Source organism: Octodon degus, unplaced genomic scaffold, assembly GCF_000260255.1.
Source record: "Octodon degus isolate 3935 unplaced genomic scaffold, OctDeg1.0 scaffold00086, whole genome shotgun sequence".
Lineage (NCBI taxonomy): Eukaryota > Metazoa > Chordata > Mammalia > Rodentia > Octodontidae > Octodon > Octodon degus.
In genome coordinates, this window is record NW_004524662.1 from 10,466,234 (window position 1) to 10,487,517 (window position 21,284).

The window sequence follows — 21,284 nt, forward strand, 5'->3', positions numbered from 1 at the left end:
CGTTTCCCTGTCCTTTTTCCAACAACAGATTTTACTAATATTTTATGATGTTTTTTGCTTGCCAACTGATAAGAAAATTGGCCCAGATAGTATTTCTTTATTGGTGATGATAATCTACTTTTTGTGTTGTTATTGAGGAATTATATTTCATTTTTGGAAAGTCATCTTGTTATTAAATTGTCTAGTTCCTTAATTTTTATATGTTATTGCCATAATTCTCCGTATCTTAGTGTACAGTGGAATGATATTTTCAGTTTTGTCTGTACCTATGACAGTTCTCATAATGGTTAATTTTTAATCAATATTAGCTATATATATGTATATATATATATATGATAGAGTATGGTATTGTGATCTGCGTATTATAGATCTATATATTTTCCCATACGAATAATGTTTTAATGTGAAGGCAGCATACATTCTTTTGCTATATAGAAATTGTCAAACTTAAGTCAATGACTCCAGCATAAGATTCTTGTCAAATATTTTAGGAGGAAGATTTTCTTTTCTTAAGGGAAAAAAAAGTAAAATTGAAAACAGCAAGTGAAGCAGATTTAGAGTGACCCTTACGGAGTCATTTAATTAAGGCAGGCACTGCGTTGAAAGAAACTTTGAAAAAATATGAAGAAAGAAACTCTGGACTGCATATTTTCTTAAAAAACCTCTCCCAAATGACTCATTCATTTGCTATTTTTTTTCAAAATGAAGACAATAAAATATCCGTATTGTACTGTCTATAACTGGATTTGATCCCACACACCTTATAATAGTCAAAGTACATTCTTCTCAAATGAGCAAGCGCTGGGGCAAAAGGAATTCCAAATCCTGAATGGAATTTGGATGCTATTTTGGACACAGATAAATACCTTTCAGGATAGCTTCCATTGTAGCAAAAGTCTGTCTAGAAGTGGAGTCGGGGCTAGTCTTGAATTCTGATTCTGTCTTGAATCCAGGAAGCTAGTGATTCATCTGAATGACAAAGTCATTTTTCCATTTAAATATGCACCATGGCATGTTCCAGACATCACAAGATTTATTTTCATTATATATACTCGTGTTCCAAATGCAAACCTCGGCACTGTACTCTCTTAGTGGAGAGAAATACCTAGTAATTCTCTTACCAGGCCTTCTGTGTGCTCTGCTGACAGAGTGTGCAATGCCAGACTAGTGGGAAGAGCCCTTCGCGGAAATGTGGGCCTAACTGGCCGCTGCTGGGAGATCTCACTCAGCAGCAGGTGTGGCCTGCAGGCTATGGATATTACGAATTTATGCTCTGGACAAAATCTTGCAGATACGTAACTGTAAATGTGAAAGTTACAGGAGGTTTTCCATGAACTCCCCTGGGGAAGAGGGCCACCGTCTAACACACTTACAAATGCAAAAGTTGTAGGAAAAAGTGGGCCTTGAATGAGGCTCTGAAGGACTTGCTCATGCCTCAGGCCACGTGCTGTAGCCTCGCTAACACTCGCCACAAGACACAAGGTAGAGCTCTCTGTGTCACCAATAACAGGAATCTATTTACTCAGAACTCACCACGTCCATCTGATGGACAGAGGCCGGGCCGGAGTCAAGCCTTCTTCAGTCCTTACCATGCACCGCCCCTGAGCTCCTGGCTGGGTCATGTGAAACAAAGGCTGTTCTTTCTGCCTTCGAGAGCTTGTGGGTCCTCATGAATATGTGCACGAGGGAGAAGCAAGAAGACTGACGTAAACAGTTAGAATCGGGAAAAGCAGAGTACAACATGGGAATTGAAAGCAATAGATTAGACCTACAAACTAAACATAATTCAGCAGATAGATTAGGTATTTGTGTTTCAGAGATTTGTTTTATTTTATATGATCCATTAGATATAGTTTTGATATATTTCTGAATTGTATCAAATTAATTTCTCCCTCCCTTCTCAGAAAAGGGAGAATATTGTTTCCTGTTTTGTTTTTATTTTTTCTTAGTACATGTTTTTCTTATAGGATAATGACATTCCTGGTGGGAAGTTGATATATATATATATATATATATATATATATAGAGAGAGAGAGAGAGAGAGAGAGAGAGAGAGTTTAAAATTATTTTTTGTCATCCCGTTTTGCTCCCTTTCCTGTCCCCTCCCTCCATCTTTTGATTTCTTTTCCATTTGAATAAAACCTATTTCCTTACTTCCTATTTCTGCCTTTCAGTTTATTCTTTCCTTAAGTTCTGGGTTACCGATGCAAGAGAAGTTGTGCAATATTTAAGCTCGTGTGTCTGGTTCATTTCATTTAACATAGTGGCTTCTGTGTGCACCCCTTTTCCTACAAATGGATCAAGTTTAACCTTATTTATGGGAGAGTAATACTCCAGTGTATAGGAATACCACATTTTCTTTATCCATTCTCTGTTGATAGACATATAGGAAGCTTCCAAGATTACAACTGAGCTCCTATAAACATGGCAGTATATTTTTGTGTATCCCTGTATCTTTAACTCTTTGCAGAAGATACCTAGGAGGTAATTGGCTGGATTAAATGGAATCTCTAATTTTAGTCTTTGAGAATCTCCATAGTTCTTTCCACACTGGTTGCACTGTTTTTTATATTCCCACCAAAAATATAGAAGACTTCCACCTTCCCTGCAGCCTATAGTGCTGCTTATTATTTGATTTCATCATGTTCTCCATTTTTTCTAGAGTTAAGTGAAATGCTAGTGTTGTTTTAATCTGCACCTCTCGAATGGCCAGTAATATTGAACATTTTTTCATGTATTTATTGTTCAGAGAATGTAGTTATTTTGGGACTAAATATTGTGACATGCAAGGTGAGACAACATGCACTGACTATGAACTCAAATTTGCTTCCTCTATCCAGACCAAATTTTTTGATGTTTCGGGTATTTTTCTGTAGACACACATTGATAGAACACTTAGCTAGCACTTTCCTATATTTTTAAAACCCAGAGTATTTGGAAGGAGAGGGACGCTAAGATACAGATTAAAGAAATTTAGTAATACCTCTTGTTTTTGTTTGAGCTTCATTGCAGCCTGTTTTTGTTCTACTGCGTTTTCTTCAGAAGCGTGTGTGTGTGGTGATACTCATACAGACCAGACACATGGCTCTGCATGTTCACTACTGACTTAAAAACTATCATACATTAAGATTGTATAGAATTCTATAAAATTGTACATGCAGGCCATTGTTGGCGAAAGAGTATCTCACCTTTGAAGCTTCGGACTGTCTCTGCATTTGTTCAGCTTTTCCTTGGTGGGTCCAAGACAGCAAACTGCAGGGTGTCCTTATTTTAGTTACTTGTTGCTGAGCCAAAATACCTGACACCCAAAGTTGGAGTAGGGAAGGTTTATTTGTTCACAGTTTGTAAAGATTTCAGTCCATAGTTGGTTGGCTCCAAAGCAAAGTGGTATGGCAGAGAGACATTACCCAAAAGAAACAGTTCACAGCAGGCAGAAGGCAGCAGATCAGTGAAGCGGCAAGAGACAAGCCACTAGCAAGTGACCCATGATAAGCAGCAATTGTTTTCCTGTCTCTTCTATCTCATCCAGGGTACCCATATCCAGGGTAAAATAGTACTCACACCTAGGGTGGGGCAGCCTTAATCTTAGCATCACACCACGAGGCAATCCTGGCATCATATCTTTGATCCCAGCAGCACAAACCTTAGCTCCAGTCACCTCTGAAAGGCCCCTCCTATCCCACACGAGGCTTTGGGAGGACATCTAGACACCAGCCGTAACGATCCTCTTTTCCAGGTTTGTTTCATTCAGCTTTCTAGTGAGCTCTTGAACCCAAGCATGTTTCTGTTTACTCGGGCGAGGTCAAATGCCATGGGAATGAGTGTTCCTGAATGACGGTCCTTGCTTTCCCACTCCATTCTGTTTGCTCTTCAGTGCAGTTCACTTTCTATGTATAGAGCAAGTTTGACAGTTAAAGCCACAGAGCACTTGCAGCATGCAGTTAGCTATTTTCTTCCTCTGTTGAAGCGATCCTCCCTTTTATTTTAGAGTGCATGGAATTAAGTTTGTGTTGCCTTTCTCACTCTGTGTGTAAGTGTCTGTGCCTGATGGGGGGGGGGGGGGAGAGAGAGAGAGAGAGAGAGAGAGAGAGAGAGAGAGACAGAGAGAGAGGCAGAGGCTCTACTCCTGTTACATCTTCCTTTTCCTTCAGAAACCCACATTTCTAGGTTGTTGGACCTGACATTTTGCAAGGACAGTGCATAAAATTTGCAGCAATTCTCCAGCAGTGGGAGTGTTTTCCTTTAAAGGGTGGATCACTTAAGAAAATAACAAGGTTCTTTTACCTTCATTTCTGTTTACTTAAAAAAGAGTGAGACAACATACAAACTAATGTGACTTCTGAGACTATAATAGCACTGAACAAATCCAGATCACTTTGTATTTTTTAAACAGGGATCATATATATTATTACAGTAAAAGCTCTCATGAATCGCTGCAAACATGAGCACGTGGATTCCTCATTGTCAAATAGAGCACACATCACTACAAAGCAAGGGACACACTTTTTTTTCCTTGCCCTGTAGAACCCTTTCCACTGTTAGGAAAAGGTGTTGACTACCTTTTATTTATGCTATCTATTTAAGGTACCTGACTGAGAAGCCAAACTCATTTATCTGGCACTTTTGCAGATAATTCAAGGGTGGAGAAATACAAAATGATTTGGAAATCACCAGACACCTTGCCCTCTATTTACTCAATTAAGGAGCATGGAAACTTGTGTTCTTATGGGAACTCTGTTCCTTGAGGCTTTCATAGGTCTGTTGTCAAATAACTGCTCTGTGCCAGAAAGATCTGACTCCTTTTAAGAGAGGTAATGTGTTCACGTAAGTGTTGTTGACAGATGATTGTTTATTTTTGCTTTATAAAGTAACCAGCCTCAGGAGAAAATCACAGTAATGTTTTACTATCAGTAGCTATTGATGGGCTCACATCATTATCTCCAAGAAGAATAACTGGTTTTCAGGATATATCAAAGAAATCTCTGTAGTATAAAGATTGAAAGTACTCAGCTGTCCTGCATAAAGCTCAATGTAGTCACTGTATGGTAAAATTTATGTTGCGGTTTATACAATGAATGGCCCCTCCAATGCACTAGGAACATGGCTTATCTTTGAACCTTCCTGTATACAGTCATTTGTCCCGTGCGACATGCTAATTCCAGAAGTGATGCCCATGACCGGGTCGCTCTCCATACGGCGCTTTTCAGGGACAATAAGAACAATAGGCAGGTAAGTCTGTTCAAGACTGCAGTGGTAATTTTGGAGGAAAAGGAAACGTGACCAAGAGGACAGAATATGAGCCATGATAGCCAATAAGTTAGGCAATCTGGACTCTCTTGAGGAAGATGCTGTGTGAGATGAAATCTGAAGAATAAGGAATAACCATCTATGTGGAAATAAGCAGACATAAAGAATGACATTAAGGGTAATACCATGTCAAGAATTCTAGTGCACAGTAAACTCTTTGGGTACAGAAAGTGATGTTTCCTGGTCTTAGTGTCCCATAGTATCTCACTGGACCTTCAAGCTGTATCTTCTCCAGGAAACACCTATAATTTAGCTAGCTCATTCATCTTGGTGGCAGTAGGAAAGAACTCTCTAAAGTAATATTGTGTGCAGTTCCCTATATGGTACCCCAAATACTCGACCTTACAATTTCTAGAATAAAAGATTAATATTTGATTGGAGTTGCTTTTTCTGTACAGCTGTGTAAGCATAACCACCTGAATGGAAAAGTAACTGGGCAGTTAAGTGATGCTTATATAATAAAAGCAGTTTATTCAGGAAGTTATTTCCTCTATTAAACACCTATGATTCAGATGTTGTTTTCTGAGCAGAGGTTCAAGTTGCCTGAGAATCGCCCCTGTAGGTCAAGCCTAAGGGGTTCATATAATTTCACATTGTAACTTGTCACACAGAATATCTGCTTATGCCTATATCTCCCGTGTCCTGCTTTTGAATGTAGTGATGGGAAGAAAAAATCTAATTTTTTGAATTAATTAAAAGCCAGGGAATGTGGGAAATGGGAAGAGATGAACGAGAGAGAACCTCATTATCTGAAGCAAGACTAGAGTGGTATCTAGGTTCATGAAGTTAATTTGTTCTATGATTTGGGAAAGGATGGCTGTGTTGCTGTTTGTGTCGAAAAGATAGCCAGGGTCAGATTTGTCACATGATGCAGAGTTTGCAAACAAAATAAAAATTTTGCCAAACTCTTCTGTTTGTGAACTAAATTGTTTGCAAACAAAGTGTTTTTCTGCACCTGGCTACCACTCTTCTTGAGTTCGATGATCCACTTACAAAATGTGTGACTTCATCGTTCTGTGTTTCATTATCCATAAAGTAGGGGTCCTATACCAGTTGTCATGAGATTCAAATGAATTAATTCACATAAATTATTTTGAAAAGAGTTTGACATATAAATGGCATATAAGAGTTTCCTGCCGTAGTCTAGTTCAAAGTTCTTGGATTCTCCATGAGCCAGATTTAGTTCGCAGATAAGCTGCCTGGCATAGTGCTCTAATTTTTTTTTTTTTTGGGGGGGGGTCGTCTGCATCTAGATAACTTACTTTATTACCATTCAATTTCTTGCCCCTTTTGAAAAGATAAAAGTTCTGGCAATTTCATGCTTACATAACCACAAGGCAACTCAGCAGTATTCAGCAGAGGCCCCCCTTTTGCACTGAGCTCCCTCCAGTTCGCTATAGCCTGCACCATTCCCTGCTGCCTCCCTAAGACTGAGGGCTACACGTGAGTATACCGCCTTTCATCCTTGAGTGCCTCCCCCTCTCAATCCAGAACACAGCCATTCTGCATGGATTTTGTATTCAAGTGAAGGATATTGGGCAAACAAATACAGAGCATTTGTAGGCAGTGTTCCCCACCAGTTATTCTCTACTGAAATTGAGACACATGGGTGAGAAACACAGTTCATGCAACAGTAAGCAAACTTAAAGTTAGTATTTTGACTATCTCCATTGAAATGTCTCATCTATTCTTATGCATTTCTTGCTTGAAAGCATACATTTTTCAGGGAAAGAAATGCTTTTGTTTGTCATGTATCAGGCAACCCTTTCCATAAGTGGTAGACAAATGTAATTTGGAAACTGTTCTTTCCCTCACGTTGTCGCACAATGATTGACGCACCCCATAAAGATGGTTCATGTATACGCTAAAGCGTTCTCTTCTTGAATTTAAGAGTTCATGTCACCAAAATCCAGTTTAATTGTGGGGCTTTAACAGGACTTTTAATTAAATAAGCATTCTGAATATGGTAGATGAGTTTTAATTTCAACCATATTTTATCTCTCATAAAATTACATGATTGATTTTTATGTAAGTAGGAGAAACAAACCCTAAGTAAAAGGAACTTCTCACTGTGTGTTCCGGCTAACAAATGAAAAATTCATTTTGACTAGCAAAATGAAAATACCTTAGTGAGAAATTGTGGGGCTCTTGTTAGCTCTTGGAGTTTCCATAATGTAATGTAAGCCATCATTTCCTGGTTTGGTTCCAGACCTGCTGAGCCATTAATTCAGCATACTAGGTTAAAAGCAAATTCCATCTCTGGAAAAGCAGAATACACTGTGTTTTGAAATAGTAGTTTTTTGGTGTATAAAGTCTAGCTTCCACAGTAATTTCAGGGACATTAAAGACTCTTAACAAAATTGTATTTTTTTAAAAAAAATATGTCTTGATAATCTTAATTGTGTAATAATCTCTATTCTTGGCTTTAAAAGTCATTATTTTTCTGTTTTCATAGTTTTTCCCTTCTGGGACATGCTGTCTCCTACACTGAGAACAAAGAGAGCCTTTTGTACTTTTTCTTAATCTGTAATTTGCCAAATCAAATCATTTACATGCATCTACACCGCCCCCACACATTACATGTATATCAATTATCACATAAATTTGGTACTTGTAATTTAATCCAGATTCCTCCAATGGGAAAAAGACAACTCTATGCCTAATACACAAATGTAATTTTTTTAGAATTTCATTTTTCTGTACATGTTTTCTGTAATTATATAGAGAGAAATGTTATTTTTTTAAAGTTTTGAGCCAATATTCTGCTCTAAACATATTAATAAAGCAGAAACAAACAGATGTTGTTATTCTTTTTCCAAAGATTTTCAACTTTCCTCCTATTGTTACTTCTACAAAAAAAAAATTCTTCATGTTGTCCAAGTTCACTGAGCACATGTGCCGAGACTAAACCTTACGTAAGGTTTAATATTTATTTATTAAATAAATAATATTTATTTAAATAATAAATATTATTATTTAAAAGTATATAATTTTAATGTAATATTTAAAATATTATAAATATTTAAAAGTATAAAATAATATTTAAATAATATTTAAAAGTATAAAACACTGTGCTTATTATGTAAGGTTTAGTCTCATCAAGTTACAGACTATTGATGTAATACCATTTAGCCAACCTGCGAAACCTAGTAAACCCTTCACCACCGGTGCTGTATGATAAAGAATGTTTTCTTTATTAGAGTTAACTTTAAGGAACGATAATATTTAAAAGTATAAAACACTGTGCTTATTACACTAAATACACAAGTGAGAAAAATGAAGTTAAGAAAGTATTTTGCCTAATAAGGCATTATAAGAAAAAGAAAAGGTCTGACTGGGTTTGAATCACTGTCTAAAGTTTATCATCTCAAAGTTATTTTAGAGCCAAAGATCAGCTAGGCATAGGGAAGACTGAGAGTAATGTCAGCACACACACTGGAGGCTGAGGCAGGAAGATAACAAGGAGAAAGCCATTCCGGGAGATTTATCAGGAGCTGTGCTGCAAAGTGCAAAATAAAAATGGGCTGGAGACATAGCCCGGCAAAAGTCTTCAGTTTGATCCCCAGTACTGGGGAAAGAAAACAGAACTCTAGAGATTGATGAGAGTTTTAATCATCTTGTTCCTTGTTAATTACTAATTTCTGAGTGTTTGCTTACTACACAACTTGACACATCAAACAAAAAAACACAGTAATCATACTTTTTAGTGTACTTCCTTTACATAATAATTGAAATTATATATTTTTTGCTTAAAGTAATTGAACGCTGCTTACTGAACACTAATTACTGAACTCTAATTACTCATGAAAAAAAAAAAAAAAAACCCTGATTCTGAAAATATTTAGTTTTTGGTGTATGCTCACACTATTGGAAATATTTTTAGAGATGATTGACAGTATTATAATAAATGCCAGTTCTTTTTCTTTTATATTTTTATTTTATTTTTATTTTTTGGCCAGCTCAGCCTGCCCTGGGAGCAGGGCAGGCATGGTATGTGGCACTAGGAATCAAACCACAGTCCCTTAGCTTGCCTAAGCAAGCACTTTAGTCCACTGAGCTATCTTACCGGCCTATTTATTTATTTATTTATTTTACTAATAGACATTAATTTTATTTGCATTTATTTTATGCTTAATTTACTCCTGGGCCATAAAGTGTTTTTCCTCAGTTTCTTCTGGGATACCTTTTTCTTCTGTGCAACTTCCTCCTCTGGTTTGGGAACAATTTGTTCCTTTTCAGTAAGGATCATCTCAGTATGGCAGGGGAGCTCATGTATGGGTTAATCCAGCGATGAGCTCTGTAGGTACAGCAGTGCATCTTGGGTGTTTTGTTCACCTGGATGTGTTCAATAACCAGAGAATCTGCATCTATACCTTTACATTCAGCATTACTCTGCATTTTTAAGCATGTGCAGCAAAAATTCAGTACTTTTTTTCAACCACAGACCCTGTGTCCAGCCCCACTGTTCAGCCTGGGCACACCTACCAACTCCACCATTGTAACACCAGAATGGCACACATTGCTTCTTTAATGTGACATCTTTTAGATACTTGGTGGCCTTTCAGATATGCATGCCCTTGTGGCCTGGGCAGTTCCACACATGTTCTTAAAGTGAACGTGAAGATTTAAGACTCTTGATTTGCATGATTTTGTGGGGGTTTGTGGGTCTAGAGAGTAGTTAACCATTTTCACAGGTCACCTCAGGCTGCTCATAGGAAGAGGAAGACTTTTCTTTGTCTTTTTGAGTCAGGTTTTCTTTGTGCAATTTAGGCAGGCTTTCAACTTCCTTTGTAGCCCAAGCTGGCCTCAAACTTGAAGCTATCCTCCTGCCTTAGCCGCCTGAATAGAAATACCAGTTCATAGGCATTATGAAAAAAATGATAAAAATATTTAAATAATAGAATAATGAGTTTATGCCATAGGCTCTTGGTTGTTTGTTTGTGTCTGTTTAATAATTTGTTATTTATCAATGAATTTCTTATTTTACATTTTGATGAATGAATGTATAAATATTGCATAAGTGCTTACAAAATTGTCAGGTAGTTACCCAGTCCTCCTTTTTGTTTTGGCTTCTTAGATTTCCTTTATGGTAGAGTGAAACATATGAAAAATATATGTGTATGCTTCAAGAAACAGTATACTACTACAAACAAAAATTTAACATGTATGGACTGGTGAGATAGCTCAGTGCACTAAAGCGCCTGCTTAGGCAAGCACAGGTACTGCAGATCAATCACTGGCACCAAATGCTGTGCCCGCCCTGCCCCAGGAGTCTGGCGTGCACCTGCAATGCCAGCACTGCGGAGGTTGAAAACAGGAGGCTCAGTGTTAGTCTGAGCTGCATAGTGAGATCCTATAACAATCAAATACATTTTAAAAATAAATGAATAAATAAAATTAATGTGCCTTCTCTACTCCCTTCCTAAGATATTTGCTATCTAGTAAAACTAATCAACTCAGTCTCCTGCCAGTGGTAAGTCAGTTTCCGCATAAGAAATTTCAATGTATATACACCCTGTCTCAAGATTTTAAACTTTTTTTCATTTGCAAACACAGATGACATTGAAAATGATTACTTATATCCAGAATTACAGAAGTAACAAAAAAAAAAAAAAACAGTCCTAGTTGAGTTGTTCTCTGATTTTGCACTTTAGCTCTTTTATTTTGGGGAAGGTACCAGGAATCAAACTCAGGACTTTGTGCCACTGAGCTATAGCCCCAGCTTGATTTAAAATTTTAAAATGTCACAAATGTTAGAACATAATTCATCTTCTGTAAGTCCATTTCTGACACTGAATCATGTAGCTTCTCAGCTGTCACTCTGTTGTGGTTGTGTGAGTCTCATCACTACTGGAATATGCATGCAGCACAGGGCATGGCCACAGAGTGAGGATGGCTAAACTCTTTTCCTTAAGCATATATTTTATTAAAATTCTTTATGTAATCCTGCCTTGAAGATAATAAATGAAATAAGTTCTCAAGAATAAGTCTGGCTCTTGTAGTTTATGGCAGTGTTTATGTGAATGTCACCATATTGGATGAGAGGAAAGTGTTCCATTTGTCAGATTCTAGATGCCTTCTTGCTCTTCTAAGTCAATTTCTCCCATAGTACAGTATATATTCATGTATCCAGTTGGCCCCGTTAACACACCTCATAACTAAGTGCCTTAAATTAAGAAAGGTAATTGAAGAATGAACTTGGCCTGATTTTTGTAGGATTGTCCAAGTCTGAGAATTTTTTACGTTGGCTAAAAGAGTGTGACACTGGAGCATCTTTTATTGAGTTGAAACATTCCAACCATGGGAAACTTTCTCTTTCACTTTCTTCTATCTGTTGAACTGGCCCACTGGCTACAGTTACTCTAGACATTAGAATAGAGGCCTGCCCTCATGAAATTAATTATTCAATTCCACTGAAAGTATTTATTAAACATATTCATGCTCCTTTTTGGTAAACTGATATGGCCTAGCTTTACAAGGTTTGTGGACTTTCGTATTGAATTTGACTGTCCAGAGCAATGCTTTATAGTATTCCTTTACTTCTGAATAATTATAAATGTAACTGTAGACCTAACATGGAAAGCCTCCACACAAGTCTCTACTCTAGCTATTGAGTCTGCAAGCCAAACATTTCCCATTTAATAAGTGTTATTAACTTTTGGCCACTCAGAGATTGAAGTCAATGGAAATCATACATAAGTATAAATTCATTTTCTTCTCAATAATTGTAGAAAATTAGGAAATGAATGGATAAAGTAATAATAATACAAGGGCTGTAAAGGCAAAACACAAGTGTAGCTTCACGCTTTGTCTGCACTTTTTACTAGTGTTTAACCTAAGAAATGCTTTTAAACTTTATGAACTTAGACGTAGATAACAAGATCTGTCTTTTAAGGAACTTAATATGAGTATTGCTTTAGAGTAGGTGCTTAGTAAATAAGATGCATTTGTTCTTTTATACTGGTAATTTCCAAGTACATTTCTTTTTCTGAATGTCCCAAGTACATTTGCATGCTCTGAAAGTTGCCATGAAATTATTTTAGAACATTGGAATAATAGTTTTAAATTGTTTAAGTTTTTAAAGCCTATGCACTGAGTTGATTGATTCCAAAATGCGAGGAAGAGTGCATAAAGATAACCACCCCCCAAACACACCAAGATTTTGTACCTTTTGCAACCCAAATGTTACTGTTTTTAATTATAAAATTTATGGCATAATTTAAACACTTATCTTACATATTTGAAAATTTTTTTAAATCAGATTTAATTGTTTTCCTTGAGGAAATCGAAAGGAAGTGTACACATTTTCCACAACACTATCTGGGGCGAGCAGGAGTATTTGCTTCTCACTTTCTCTTTCTGAACTGCTTCTCTAGCCATGTGTATATAACCCTCAAGAAAATTCTTGTGAGGAAATTATCTTCCAATGAGGGAGATTAAGGACTATTTTTTATTTACTGTGACCTCTGTGTTTATCTTTGTAATTAAATAAATTTATAAAGTGAAAACAATGAAAAGACTTAGAGATCAGGTTCAAATAGTTTTTGCTCATTTGTCTTCCTCTTGAATAATACAGAATAATTCAAATAGGAAGGAAAAGGGTAATGAATTAGGTTACTTAACAGCAACATAATCTTAGATTATCTCATATGCAACAGTAACACAAAATGAGGTTTTTTAAAAGTACATAAATATTTAAATCCAATACCGGTCTCTTTCATCATACTGTCCTTTATTATTTTTCCATCCCTGTAGCAAAAGTCACCATCAGAGTCATTTATTGGTCGAGAAAAGAGATCGAATTCTCAGTCGTACATTGGAAGGCCAATTCAGCTCGACAAGATCCTCATGTCTAAGGTCAAAGTGCCGCACACGTTCGTCATCCACTCATACACGCGGCCCACGGTGTGTCAGTACTGCAAGAAGCTCCTCAAGGGGCTCTTCCGGCAGGGCCTGCAGTGCAAAGGTGAGGAAGCTCTTGTCAGCAGCCACCCTTTGATCCTCAAATTAATCCTCATGCATCTCACATTTTTTTTTTGCTTTGTTTTGTTTCATTAAAAACAACTCCTCTTGCTGACAAATCTCTGATTTCTGTTTGTTTTGTTTCAAAACAATTCCAATTAGATTGCAGATTTAACTGTCATAAACGTTGTGCGCCGAAAGTCCCCAACAACTGCCTGGGCGAGGTGACCATCAATGGAGGTAGGTAGAAAACCTGCAGCCCCAGTGCTCCTCTGCTTTTCCATGTGCCCAGTGCAATTTAGCAAAACTTTTCACTTTTAGAGTTTTTTCAGTTCCATATCTGTAACTCAGCCTAATGTAAATTATATTTTGAGTTTGTCCTTCTTCATAGTGGAAAAAAATCACTGATTTCAGCTCATCAAATTTTGATTAAAAAAAAAAAAATTTCCCCCAGTATTGGGGATTGAACCCAGGACCTTTGTACTATTTTTTTAATTTTAATTTTATTTTATTGAGAAACAAATATCAATGAGACAGTTTCAAAACTGATTAATAGGACAGTTTCAATAATTAATACATTATGCATTGTTATCATCTTAGTGGTTATCCATAGCACAATATGCAGACAAGATATCCTGTCCAAATGCTATTAGTACTAATCTTTCTTCTCATTGAATTAAGCGAAAGTGCTGTATATATATCCTAACTATTCTGCATATACAGATACAAAATGGTTCTTTGTTTGCATCACCTTTTTTTGTTTTGTCCTTTCAGAAGCGGGTATTCTATTGGCATCTAAATACTATAGGTGCGTGAATTCAGCAAAACAACCCAACACAGTCTAGCAGTCCGTAATAGTAGTGGGTTGTCCACAGAAGTTGTTGTCTTGAGCTTTTCACAGCTCAGCATATTAATATGGCTTTACTTTATATACCTTGTTTTTATACTTTTCTGCTGGATCATTAAGACCAAGATAAAGCAAGACCTGTATAACAAGAAATGTAACTTTTGTATCTGATAAGGTCAGACTCACATGTGTAAATATCATATAGTCTCCCTAGTATAAGAACTCAAAAGAAGAAATACAAATAGAAATATACTATTTTGAAAGTCTTGCCAAACTGTCTCCCAGCTGGAGACATATTTTACGCTTCTATCCTAATTGGTTCAGAATGCATTGAAGTATCTATAGGCAATAGCTCTGTTCTCTTATTTCTCTGCCCTCAGCCCAAGCATCAAAACAGAAGTTAACTTCCTTCCTGCCTACAGAGTGTAAAAATGGTCACCGACACAGGCCCTACCGGAAACAACTTCCTATTTCTATCTTCTATCCAGTTACATCTGTGATTACTAACCTGCATCTTTAAAAGTAAAATAATAATAATACTTTACATTGAACAATTTAAAAAATAACTTTCCTTTTTCTAGATTTGAAAATGTCTTCTTTGATGCTGGACAGATAGCTCAGCCAATTAAAGTGCCTGCCTAGGCAGATGCAGGGGTTGGGGGGCTCCATCTCTGGCCTGCCATGCCAGCCCCACCCCTGGGCGAGCTGAAATGGTGATTGTGACTGGACATGTTGGTGCGTGCCTGTAATCCCAGCACTTGGGAGGCTGAAAAACAGAAAGGATCACTATGAGTCCGATTTGTGTAGTGAGACCCTGTAGGTCTTGTACTAAATACATTGAAAGAAAGAAAGAGTTTTCATTGAAAAACTCTATGTAAATTAACTGCGAAGCAGTCCTCTAAGAAAAATGCTATGTCCTAAAGGAACAGCTCACCCTTGCATTAGAGGTACCATTCTAGTGGGTTGCTATCAAAATATTTGACTTACAAACCAGGCCTGCTTTTTCTATAGAGTGGGAACTACACTATACCTTTAGTCTGATAGCCGTTCTCCAAAGCAACAGTCTGAGAGCAGCCTTCCAGATCCTCTGAAAAGAACAATGGCTGTAGAAGGCCAAAGACAATTGAATGTCTTTGTTGCTAACAAGCTGAAGAATGAATAACTAACTTTGTTCTTGGACTTCCTTCTCTGGGAAAAATATATATTCCCAGATGAAAAGAAAGAATAAGAATCACTGTCTAGGAAAAAATTCTCCAACATACCAATTTCTGGAATGGAGATCATGAATTAGATGCCCAAATTAAAAACTTGGTAATTCTCCTCTTTTCTGTGGCATGTAATCCTGACTTTGTTTGGTTCCAGGGAATATCAGTATGCATTTGATAGCTATAACTAAAGGGAAATAACAGTGTTTGATGCTGAATACTTTGAAATTGCATTTTCCCATGTAATCAGAAAAATTCGATAAAATGTATATTTTCCAAGCTTAGCAAGCCAGAGCCTCTGATTGCCCTGTTTCCCTAATTTTAAAATAAGTAGTTTGCATACATTAAATAATTAAAATTTTTGCATTAAGACTAATTACTGTACCAGACAGTAGAGTTCAATATTCAAGTATCAAATATCTTAGGTATTTTAAAACTGCAGCTTCTGTAACCAATTTAATATATTGGAATCTGTGCCTTTAAAAGCTACTGGAATAGCAAGTCCTTCACCCGGAATTGTCTTTCATGAAGAGTTTCCTTTGTCCTCCCCTGTGTTCCTTTTTCCCATGAGAGCTGCACCATGAAATAGAACCAGTTTTCTGGTGACTTGTATTTGGTATCGCTTTGCCTCCCAGTGCTGTACTTCTGTCTGCCTTTGGCTTCCTCCCAAAGCTCTCCATGACTTGTCATGATTTTAGGGTTAGGGAAATGCAAAGTAAGTATCTGCCTGAAAAAATTACACATTCACCATGCATTTCTATATGCACAAACTAAAATGAAAAGGGACAATGTAACGACAAATTCTTCCCAAGACTAGATATTTTAAGGATTCCAGTTGATTTATTTAAGCATGCCTTTCTATTAAGCTCTGGCTCCAAGACTCCAGACTTAACTTCATGGGTCAAAACAATTCCCTAGATCTGCTGAGCCCTGGGGCAGAATCGGATGTGGTTATGGAAGAAGGGAGTGATGACAATGACAGTGAGAGAAGCAGTGGGCTCATGGATGACATGGACGAGGCAATGGTCCAAGATGCCGAGATGGCCATAGCTGAAGGCCAGAATGACAGTGGGGAAATGCAGGATGCAGACCCCGACCAAGAGGACTCCAACAGAACCATCAGGTGAGAGCAGCAGTCCAGCCTCAGCCCAACAGTGAACCCCATGTGATAGCTACTCTTTAAGCTGTGTGATATTTACATGTAAAAAGAAATGTGAGGTATATGGAGTTCCCTTACAAAGGACTGCTGTGTTGTGGGTATGTAACATTGGAGTTGAGAGGTTCAGCTTCCCTAGCAATGTGGCTCACATCCTTCTCTAGTTCTTCATCATACTCAGATCCTTGACCTTAGTGTGTAAGCAACGCTCATCTTGACTACCCACAAGCTTACCTCTACGTTCACAGTTACTCAGAGTTCACTGCATGGAAATACACAGAGATCTCAGCCCTGGAAGACCCTGTCTGTTTTATGGTTCAGCCCTATTATAAATAGCACACACTGCCTACACTTTTCCTATTGCTCATGAGTTCATTTATGAAGTAGAATTTTATACGTTATCTATACTTTGGTACCGCTAGCTAGTCCTCATTTTTTATATCAGGAGTTGGCAGTCAGGTCAAATTGCACTGCTGCCTGCAGTGGAATTCCTTGTGCTGGAATGCGGCTGTGCCCATTCAGACTGTCTGTGGCTGCTTTTAAACTACAATAGTTAGTGGCCAGGGAGATGGCTCAGTGGAATAAGTGCTTCCTCGGCAAAGCGCAAGGGCCCGAGTTCAATCCCTGGTTCTGAAAAAAAAAAAAAGAAATAAACTACAATAGTACTTGATCAAGCCTAAAATATTTATTACTGAGCCCTTTACAGAAAAAAAAATCTCAGCCTCTAATTTATGAGACAGCATAATGCAACATTTGTGTCCCTTTTACAAATGTCAAATTCACTGACAGAATGAAATTGTTCATGAGCATAGAGAAATGTAAGGACAATTTTTTTCCATTTAATGGCACAGTAAACATTGTTAAAATACTAGAATATATTAGTCTTATTGCTTAACTACCTTTGAAGGGAGTCTGTAAGGCTTTGGAGTTCTGGGGCTGAATGGATGAGGGAAGGTATCTTAGTTACTTTCCTCTTACTGGTACAAAATACTAAACATCTGCCACTGGAAGGGCAAGAAGGTTGTTTCAGCTCACAGCCCATAGACAGTTGGTTTCAAAGTAGAAATGGGAGGGCAGAGGGCACAAGGGAAGAAGAGGTCCTCAACTTTGGAAGGCAGGAAGCAGAAACAGATGACTAGATGAGCCAGAGATGCAAATAACCTCTTCGTGCTCTGCCCTCAGTGACCCACCTTCAACCAGGCCCCACTCCTCACAGCACATTCAGCGACTGAACTCCTCAGTGGATAAACCCACTGATGGGTATAGTGTCCCCATGATCCAGCCAACTTCCAAACACATGAGAAGCTGGGGAGACATCTTAGGCCTAAACTGTAATGGGAGGTAGGAGACCGAGACAGAGAGAAAGAACACAGGTAGGAGTTTGGGGTGGAGACTTGAGAGACCAGCATATTCCCACAAATAATAATTATATGAAAGACATTTTACAAAGTACTTTGTAATATTTAAGAAATGCCTTATAAATATAATCTATAAATGATTAAGCATATACATGTAATTTGTAGTAATAAATAAATAAGCTTTCATGTGTGAAATACGGCGGCTTTAGTACCTGGACAGCCATCTACTATTCAGCTAAAACGCCACACAATCAGCCTGAAGAAAGGTGCTTATTACCTGTGCTGAGATCTTTAAAATGTACGTTTAACACCCAGCATTTTTCCAAGTAGCCCATTTCCTACACGGTGCTATACTGCTAATACCTTTCACTGAAGGAAATAGAATGTGAAGTTTTTGACCTACACTCTGACATCATCGAAATAAGGTTTTATTAAAGAAAAGATGTGACTCTGAGAACTTTTATCTCTTAAAATGTTTTGCTATTTCAAGTCCATCGACAAGCAACAACATCCCACTCATGAGGGTGGTGCAGTCCATCAAACACACGAAGAGGAAAAGCAGCTCAGTGATGAAAGAAGGCTGGATGGTGCACTACACCAGCAAGGACACCCTGGTGAGCTCCATAGCAAGAGGTTGTGGGCTCTGACTGTTATCAGAGAAGCTGCTGGTGCTCACTGAGGATGGTGGGGTGTCCCGTGGTGTAGCATCAGGTGGAGACAAGGCCAATTTCTGGGTATCATGTGTAGTTGAACAAGCATAAGAACTAGAAAAGAAAAATAACGTAGAAAACAATTTCAGGAAAATAGGGTCACATAACCTGATTACCAAGGTGGTCTCCAGGCAACTTGCATGCCCATCTGTTATTTCCAGTAGGCATCAAACCCACAGCATGACTTTCAGAGCACCTTTCCCAGTCACCTTTCTCCTTGGTGAGACACAGTATCAGACTTCCTCAACTTAAAGGAGAAGAGGTTGATTTTTGACTCAGAATGACAGCCCATGGTCATCTGGCTCCAAGGCAGCAAGGGCATGGTGACAAGGTCTGGAAGGACAGCTGTCCATCCACTGACAACGAGAAGCAGAGAATGTAAGGAGGTGGTAAAGATGAAGATAAACGCTTCTAGGTCCCGTGACAGTCACCACTGCCCCTGATCAGGCCCTGCTTCCCACCCACACACTCAGCTGTCAACTCCTCAGTGGGTTAATTCCTTGATGAGCATAGGGTCCTCATGGTCCACGTACCTCCTGGAAGCCCTGCCTCTGAGCACAGGAGCCTTTAGAGGGACAGTCTAATTCCACCTCATAACACTACTCCTCTTCGATAGAGAATCATTTTAAGGAGTAAGACAACCAGGATGACCATGGATTACTTCTTAAATCTGTAACTGTCCAGTTAGCATAGAAAAAAATCCAGGAATATAGTCCTCCTATACTTTGCCTGAGTTGTTTACATTTCTAGAGTTTTGTAATGGCTGCTGAATGAGGTGGTGTGTACATTTATAGGGGAGAAAAGCTTGATCCACATTACAACTCAGAAGGTTAAATGAATTGAAAGGCTGATTTCTCAGTCATTGGAAGTGTTTTCTTCATTTCCTGTTATTGATAGATACTTTACCATTTCTTTAGATAATATAACCTAGTTGGTCTATCTCTAATCTCATGCTTCTTGCTGGACAGCAACTAGTTCTTTTTTTTTTTTTTTTTTTTTTTTTGGCTGATTGTAGGATATTTGAAGTGTATTTAGTCCATTTAATAACTAGTCTAAGGTTGGTTTCACATGAAACCAAAGTAATGATAGGAGGGCTTGGGGTCTAAGAAGTATGAAAATACACATATACGTGCACATATATCATAAAAGTTACGAAAGATTTACCTAGGTTCAACAAGTACCTTATCACCAAACTGTAATAGATATGGGTGTGCTTAAAAGAAGGTGGATTGCTTGATACACTGCTTTAAGTTTAAGTTGGTACCATAGAGTGGAGGTGCCACCCAGCAAAATATTATGTAGTTCTGTTGTAAGATTTAGAATTCTTCTTCTATTGGTAATGAAAGCCAAGTTACCTGGCTGGATCTTCATAGAACATTTCTTATGTTCTATGAATAAACATGACAACTCCTACTAAACCTTGTTTTATTACAGGCTATAAATACACCTTTAGCTCTTCAAGCAGTCAAATTTTAAAATGATGTTTAGCCATTGACTGTGCACACACTGACTGCCAGACACTTCCCTGGGCACTTGTACATTATCTTCGTTATTATTCAGGACTGTCTGATGTAGATGCGGAAATGCATCACACAACATTTGCTATGTAATGAATTTCTAAAGTCAAATTGAGGGCTGGGGAGATGGCTCAGTGGAATAAGCACTTCCCTGGCTAGCACAAGGGCATGAGTTCAATCCCCAGTTCCACCAAAAGATAAATAAAGTCAAATTGAGCATGAGTTTGTCTTAATCAAAGCCCATGTGCTTTCCACCACCAGTTTCTATTTTCCCATTGAGAAAATAGAAATAACTAAAAAGATAAAAATAAAAAATACTTATTTTTATCAATCTAGGATATATTTAAAGCTTTCAACAACTCCTGACTCTAACTTCTATTTCAGCGGAAGCGGCACTATTGGAGATTGGACAGCAAATGCATTACACTCTTTCAAAATGACACAGGAAGCAGGTACTACAAGGTAAATGTGGTTTGCTCTTTGATGGTCATTCGATGTCCTTTCCTGCTCTTTCATCAGCATGCAGAGCATCGGAAATGTGAAATACGTTCAACAGACACATATTTCACGTACTTGTTTTTGTGCTTCCTCTGAGAGATGCTTTTTCTTGTCTGTAGTTTATAGATTTCTTAAGAATCTCATTGTACCTCAATTCATCTGCAAATCTCACATTTTCCCCGAGAGTCCTTGCATCTCTATAAGATGAAGAGGGGAAGGGAAACTTAACTGAACATTTTCAGCGGTCATAGCAGATGAGCTAAAAGTAAATTCCTGATATCCATTATATCCAGCATAACACTGGAAATTAAGGAACATTGTATGGTTTTTTTCAAGCTTGTCAGTATTAAAAAGAACGCTTTCCTCTGAAGGAATACTTGGTGGTGGTTTTCTTTCTGTCTCTGTACATTGAATAATACAGAATAGGCATAATATATGACCCAGTGTATTCAAAACTTCAAAAGAAACTCAAAATGGAAATATTAGATACTTGCTTCTTTAACATGAGAGCAGATTCCAGCATAGTTAACCTGATTTTCCATGGTTACTTTACATTAGCTGCAGCAGAAAATTAGGCATTTTGTTTTAAAGATTAACTCTTAGTCCTTTATATATAGTTTTAAACAGCCACTTTAAAAAAAAGCTGTCATTTTATTCCTCACTAAAACTCTTCACTTGTGTGTATACTAACACACATTAAATTGATTCCTACTTACTTCAGTAC

The 21,284-nt window shown here is 37.7% G+C and overlaps 1 protein-coding gene across 3 annotated transcripts in view; it reads left to right on the forward strand.

Annotated features, from left to right (window-relative positions):
* The window catches only part of Prkd1 (protein kinase D1), a 329,687-nt gene that overhangs the window by 272,148 nt on the left and 36,255 nt on the right, over nucleotides 1-21,284 (forward strand). For all 3 annotated transcript variants that reach the window (XM_004637107.1, XM_023721824.1, XM_023721823.1), the window contains exons 5-9: nucleotides 13,063-13,273; nucleotides 13,432-13,509; nucleotides 16,240-16,444; nucleotides 18,326-18,449; nucleotides 20,447-20,524. In XM_004637107.1, coding sequence (XP_004637164.1) covers nucleotides 13,063-13,273; nucleotides 13,432-13,509; nucleotides 16,240-16,444; nucleotides 18,326-18,449; nucleotides 20,447-20,524 — 696 coding nt within the window. The remainder of the gene's footprint in view (nucleotides 1-13,062; nucleotides 13,274-13,431; nucleotides 13,510-16,239; nucleotides 16,445-18,325; nucleotides 18,450-20,446; nucleotides 20,525-21,284) is intronic.